The following is a 6,233-nucleotide window of genomic DNA, read 5'->3' as shown; positions in this document are numbered from 1 at the left end:
TTATCATTTTGTATCTTTAAAATTTAGATGATTCATTGAATTTAAGTTTCCTTAAAAGGAAAAATTTTGAGCTCAACTCTTCCGTAGGTTTTATGTCTCACAAGACAAGTCACAAAACCCATAAGAAAAGTTTTGAATGCATGTGGGAGGAAATATAAAGTAAGAAAATTTGAACAACCAAACACAATCAGTTGTTGGTTGGTCCCCTTCCCTTATGACGTCGACGTACGAGGAGTACGATACGCAACACTCTCACACCCAAAAAAATTACTTAAAGCTTTGCATGTTTTCTTGTCTTGTTTTTCGTTTTCGTCATTTTCTTTTTCTTATATTAATTAATGACTCTCATAACATAGTTGTCCCTTTTCTTTGTCACCTAACAACTCTATGGATCCATGGAAAGTACGTATATTTTTCTAAGCTATTCAATTAAATGCACTATATATAGTCATTATTTTCATGAGTGGCATAGTATTAGTGAAAGTGTTCTTTCTGTGAAGAAGAAGAAGAAGAAGAAAAAACATGGGTAGAATTCCTAAGGAGATTAATAAAGGTGCTTGGTCTCGTGAAGAAGATGATATTCTCTCTAAATATGTTGCCATTCATGGAGAAGGAAAATGGCAAAAGGTTGCCCAAAATGCAGGTATATACTTCTTCATCTTTCTCTAGCATTGTGTTTTCATGAGGCTTGTATCATCTGCTAGATCATGTTGTCTAATGATTGTTTTTCTTAAATAGTTTTAATCGATCTCTTTGGTTTGTGTATAGGTTTAAAGCGATGTGGAAAAAGTTGTAGACAAAGATGGTTGAATTATCTAAAACCAGGTATAAAGAGAGGCGACATTTCCACAGATGAAGAAGATATGATCATAAGACTTCATCGTCTTCTTGGTAACAGGTGATTTTCATCAACTTATTCTACTAATCAACACTAAAGTCTCTTAATATTATTCAAAATGCTAGCTTCAATTAACACTTAAGATTATTCATTTAATTCAGATTATACAGATATGTACTTTCAATATTTGAAAATTTAACTGATAGATAAGTAAAACCTAACCGATCATAGTTCATGTTTCTTTGTTAAAGTGAATGACTAAAATTATGATGTTTGTTATGTATATAGATGGTCTTTGATAGCTAAGAGATTACCGGGACGAACAGATAATGAAATCAAGAACTATTGGAATACAAATCTATCAAAGAGGTTACAAAAACAACCTACATCCTCATCATTTTCTGTCTCACTTCAAAACAATCACAACAAATGTGGACATATAGCACCAGAAGCTCCAAGGCCAAGGAGATTGAAGATTGTTCATCAATACAACAAAATTTTGGAGAATAATAACAATGGAAGTGAGTGTGATCAAGGAAGCGATGAAACCTCAATTGCCGATTTCCTCATCGACAACGATCATCAAGACAATTTGTTGGCTTGTGATGATGAGTCCAACACTACCAACTCAAAGATTCCACAAATGGAAGAAGATCACAAGAAGGTAGTTTCAACCAATAGTACTCATAACTCATCATCACCTTCTGATCATTTTCATCTTTCATCGGAGAAATTCGATCCTCTAGATAACCTTTTGGATGTGGAGCTCAAGAAAATGGCTTCCTTTCTTGGACTTGAAAATGATTGAAAGTGATTTGTTGCAATCAAAGGACCAAGAGAAGAAAAAAGCCAAGTGAGTTGGGAATCATATAGAAAAAGCTATATGATGTCTATATATGTATTGCCTAACTAAACATCTAATTCTATCGCTAATATATTCACACTAAATTTATAGACACTAAATGAGAGGCTTAATTTATGCTTGAAAATTATTTTGATCCCTTTAATTCTACAAGTACACTTGTTAATTAATGTGCACTGTCAAGTTATTTCTTAATTAATACTCATAGCTAGCTTTTTTTCGTAAGCAATTGAAGGAAGGGTTTTGATTGTGCAACAATATAAATGAGCCTTTCCTACACTTCTCTCCTAACGTTCTTATGTAGAATATGAAAGTTTGTTGGTGTAGTAACTTCAAACTATACATTTATTTCTTCCAGATAAAAAAGAAGACATTTCTTACGTGTGAGGTTCAATAATATTAATTGCAGAATTATTATTTTGTACATCATCTGATTTTAAATATAAGCAATTTCTTTTAAATGTATTTTATTCAAATTTGTTTGATAAGGAATCAAATAACAATATAGGTGAAAGATCAAGCGGACTTGAGTTCCGATGCGGTGGAGGAAGTTTCCGATGCGACAGAGGTGAATCTGTAAGATTAACACTTTAACGTTCAAGAGTAAATGAGTGAGAAAGCAGTTTGAGTTTATGAATGAATGAATGAAGATCTAAAATAATGCGTGTTGTGTTTTATATAAGACTGACAGTTAAAACCGTCTCCATGAGATTCAACGCCATATGCGGGTGATTGTTCGATCATATCCAACAATAGTGTGTTTGAGGTCAGAATACGTGCCCTCAAAGGGTGAAGTCTGACCTATTTTGCACGCATTTCCGAGCGATGCTTGCTATTGGACCTTCTATCGTGGCCCTACGAGCCATTAAGAACAATTGCCCCAAAGTCCTTGTTCATACTTGTAGAATGAGGGTTTTCGTGCATGTCTTTAGTCTGTTTTTTGGTAGAAAGAAGTGAAAGAGCTTCGATAGAACATCACTAACATTTGAAACATGCACATTAAATACCCTCATCGTGATTAGCAACGTTTAGCAAGGGAAGCTTGACACCTGACCTTATGCTTGAAAGCAATGATGCCTTCTCGTACTAGAGTATTTGAGTATTCTGATCAATCTAAAGTAAGATCTTGATCGTTGGTGGTGCGTTTTGCGCTTTTCTAAATTTATTACTGTGGATCGTAGACTTGTCTTTGTTGTAGGATATATGGGGAGTCTAGGATTTACCATCTCTTTTTTTCGTTGCTCGTGGATCTTGAGAACTCTTAATTTGTGTTTACAACTTTTTTCACCTTCGTTAACAACCTCCATATGCTTATTACTTCAACCCATTTGCGCCATCTCTTCCGGAAAAGTGTTCAACGAGCAAGCTTTCAAGTTCAACCTTTTTAAAGTAACACCTCAAAACCTTTCTCTCCTTCTACATTTGTTTGCCCCGCCAGGGTTTCGACGAATGGAATTTTGAAGGAGAAACTCACCATCGATGGTGAGACATTGGGTGGCAATGTCTACTCAAGGAAGATGTTAAGGTTTCTGCCCCTTACGAAATCATTTGCCATAAATGACTTTGACAAGGATGTGAAACTTAATTTTATACAACCTTTATACTTCTACATATGATCGTTTCTCTTTATATGTTAGCATAACTTTTAAAGGATAAATCTTTCACAGGAACCCTAGATATGATAAAGACAACTCAATTGTGTGGGCCAATCAAGAGGCATTGGATATCGTCTCTGCCTTTACCAGTAAGAGTAGTCTGGAGCATACATTCAATGAGGTAGTTCTTCCTCCTACTAAAGGGTGCTTCCCCGAAGGGAATACGAGGATATGTAACAAGTATGATGGATGTTTCATCCCTCTCCATGAATGCCTATTTTCTTTGATATAGTTTATGCTGTTTTTCGATGCTTGGGTAAATTCTTTATTCTGACGTCATAGTCATTTCTTGGAGTATGTTGTGTCTTATGTTTACAAATCTGAAGAGTTATTCCAAGAAGATGAAGGTGTGAAAAACACAAGAAATAGGGGGTTTGAATTGGGTTTTACAAAACAAAAGCTTTTTTCCAACTCAAGAACACCACTTAAATGTTAATAACAAGGAGACAAAAACCCAAGTACTTTTATCCTGGTTCGCTTGAAACTCAAAGTTACTCCAGTCCACCCACCAAAGTGATTTTGCCTTATACATAAGGACTTAATCCAATATAATCAAATGATTACAATAATCATAAAGAATAACCTTCTTTATCTTCTCAAGGATCCGACTATACGCTAGTCTCCTTAAGGATTCACAAAGAACAACTTTCTTTGTATTCTTAAGAATCTGACTATACTCTAGTCTCCTTAAGGAATCAAACAAACAGTTTGAATAATATTTTATGTGTTACAAGTTGCTTCTAGCAGATTTTACACAAATGATAAGCAAATACTTAAAGAAAAACTGTGTACAAAATTGATAGCTTTTCACAAAGAAAGAGACTTGTCAAATTATTGTAGCATTCACTCTTTTTCTTCAAATCTCCAAGTCTCACTTATATAGCATAAGAAAAGAGATCGTTTGAGGGCAAAATGGGGAAACCAAATAGAGTAGTTGTTCACTATTGGATGGTGAAAGGAGTGATACTACGTATTATCCTTCGCCTACAAATTCAGTGAAAGAAGTGATACTGTATATTATTCTACGCCGATAAATTCAGTGACAGATGTGATGTATATTATTGTCCTTGTCCATGAAACCAGGTAGTGCAAAAAATATTTGATTTGTACTATGTACTATTTGATCACGTACCCATTTGATTATCTTCAAGTTCATTGGCTTCTGATGAAAGCTGGTGAAACATGAAATGAAGAACCATAAATCTGGATTCAGAAACTTCAGAATCTTTGTCAGAACCTTGACAGTGTCAAGAGGCTGGTTTGAGATCTTCAGTATCTTCAGAATCTTCAAAGTCTTCAGAATCTATAGTTAGAACCTTGATAACCTCAATGTCTGGCTTGAGATCTTCATAATCTTCCGCTAAGTAACACAACTTCAGAAGCTTGCCATTCTTCAGATGCTTTATGATCAGAGTCACGTCCAAAAGCACAAACTAAGATAATGTTGCAGCAATAACATAACGTCTCCTCAGAAGCTTCTCAGGAGTGAATCAGTACAGAAGCAGAAAAATCATTGCAGTAACAACTTTGAACATCTTTGAGAACTTCTTATGACTGATGTAGAAGCGGAATTGGAACTAATAATTCAGAAATTGATGATGTTGGACGTCATATACTCATAATCAAAATTGGTTGTTAAAGCTACATAATAACAAACTATTAGGGTACTAAAATTGTTCTTACATAAATACAACATTATTATCATCAAAACTCAAGGTATAGATGCATAACCAAATCTTGTTATAAGAATCTCCCCCTTTTTGATGATGACAAATACATGTATTTTGATGAACAATTTTGTACAGGATAATCACAGAAGGATACATCTTACAGAAGCACAAAGCTCCCCCTGAGATGTATAATTCTAAAAAAGATAAAATCAAAATGATAGAACGCTTTTCTGATTAACCTTTTTTGAAGTACCAAAATGATCTTCCATCAGAATCTGGTTTATCTTAAGATGTTGCTTGATGTTGTCCAGAACAATGGTTTTTTAACATCAACATTCTGATGAACTTTACTTCAGAATCTTAGTTGGATTCTTTTTGAAGAAGCTTCAGAGCATGGTTCCCTTCAGAAGCTTGAATTCTGGTTCTCTTTGAAATTCTTTTTCAGAGCTTGATTACCTTTGAAAGACAAATCTCTTTGAAAAGATATTGCATAACCTGGTTAAGAATTCTTCTTAAAAGCTTGATTTCCAAGTCTGATTACTATGGAAGTTTCACTTCCTCAGAGCTTTGATGTTGAATTTTCAATTCTTCAAAACTTGATGCCAAGTTCCCCAAGTTCCAAGTTCAGAGTCTAGGTTTTAGTTCCTTGAAGACTCAATGCTTCGATCTGATTCTTGGCTTTAATCATCAACATAAAAGTTTTTCGGACTTAGATAGTAGACCATTTCTTCAGAAACTGGTAACTTACATTCTGATCTTTGAAACTTCAAAAAAGCTTCTTATGTTTGAACTTAACCCTACAAAAACAATTAACAAACTATTCTTCAAAGTAGTTGTTAGCAGAAACATTAAACAATGTTTGGGTTCTTATTCAAGAATATAGGTATGTCAAAATTAAATTACGATTCTTCCCCTTAAATGTGTTTCTCCCCCTTTGTCATCAATTGAAAAGACATAGACAAAAGAAATAAAAGGTAAAAGTATTGGAAACAAACAAACATGATTTTAATTAATCAATGCCAAAAGGCATAAAAGATACAGTCAAAAATACAAAAACATTTAAAACAAAATAAAAACTTTTAAAAAGTGCTAAGGGTTCTGAGGAGGCGGCGGCGGAAGTTTGGAAAGTCATCCGGTAGATTTGAGGGGTCCACCAATGGATCAACATCATTTTCGAGACAAATCTCCAACTAGTACGCCAAAATATC

At 34.3% G+C, this 6,233-nt stretch overlaps 1 protein-coding gene across 2 annotated transcripts; it reads left to right on the top strand.

Annotated features, from left to right (window-relative positions):
- The first annotated feature begins 246 nt into the window (after window positions 1–246).
- On the top strand, window positions 247–2,400 carry LOC127076286 (transcription factor WER). 2 transcript variants are annotated; one of them, XM_051017894.1, is made up of 4 exons: window positions 247–643; window positions 769–898; window positions 1,127–1,691; window positions 2,209–2,400. In XM_051017894.1, the coding sequence occupies exons 1-3, from the start codon at window positions 523–525 to the stop codon at window positions 1,644–1,646; spliced, it is 771 nt and encodes a 256-aa protein (XP_050873851.1). In that variant the 5' UTR covers window positions 247–522; the 3' UTR covers window positions 1,647–1,691; window positions 2,209–2,400. The 2 variants fall into 2 exon arrangements, with proteins under 2 accessions (XP_050873851.1, XP_050873850.1); XM_051017893.1 differs by lacking the exon at window positions 2,209–2,400 and having other exon boundaries at window positions 1,127–1,827.
- The last annotated feature ends 3,833 nt before the right edge of the window (window positions 2,401–6,233 follow it).

The sequence above is a fragment of the Lathyrus oleraceus genome, chromosome 4 (assembly GCF_024323335.1).
Source record: "Lathyrus oleraceus cultivar Zhongwan6 chromosome 4, CAAS_Psat_ZW6_1.0, whole genome shotgun sequence".
Classification (NCBI taxonomy): Eukaryota; Viridiplantae; Streptophyta; class Magnoliopsida; order Fabales; family Fabaceae; genus Lathyrus; species Lathyrus oleraceus.
The sequence above is the reverse complement of the archived record's forward strand: the minus strand, read 5'-3'. Positions and strand labels throughout refer to the sequence as shown.

Bases quoted from the DNA above. Each gene is read 5' to 3' on its own strand.
- LOC127076286 (XM_051017894.1), top strand. From the start codon at position 523: ATGGGTAGAATTCCTAAGGAGATTAATAAAGGTGCTTGGTCTCGTGAA. The intron at 644-768 runs GTATATACTTCT...GTTTGTGTATAG, and splicing joins AAAGGTTGCCCAAAATGCAG to GTTTAAAGCGATGTGGAAAA. The intron at 899-1,126 runs GTGATTTTCATC...TTATGTATATAG, and splicing joins CATCGTCTTCTTGGTAACAG to ATGGTCTTTGATAGCTAAGA.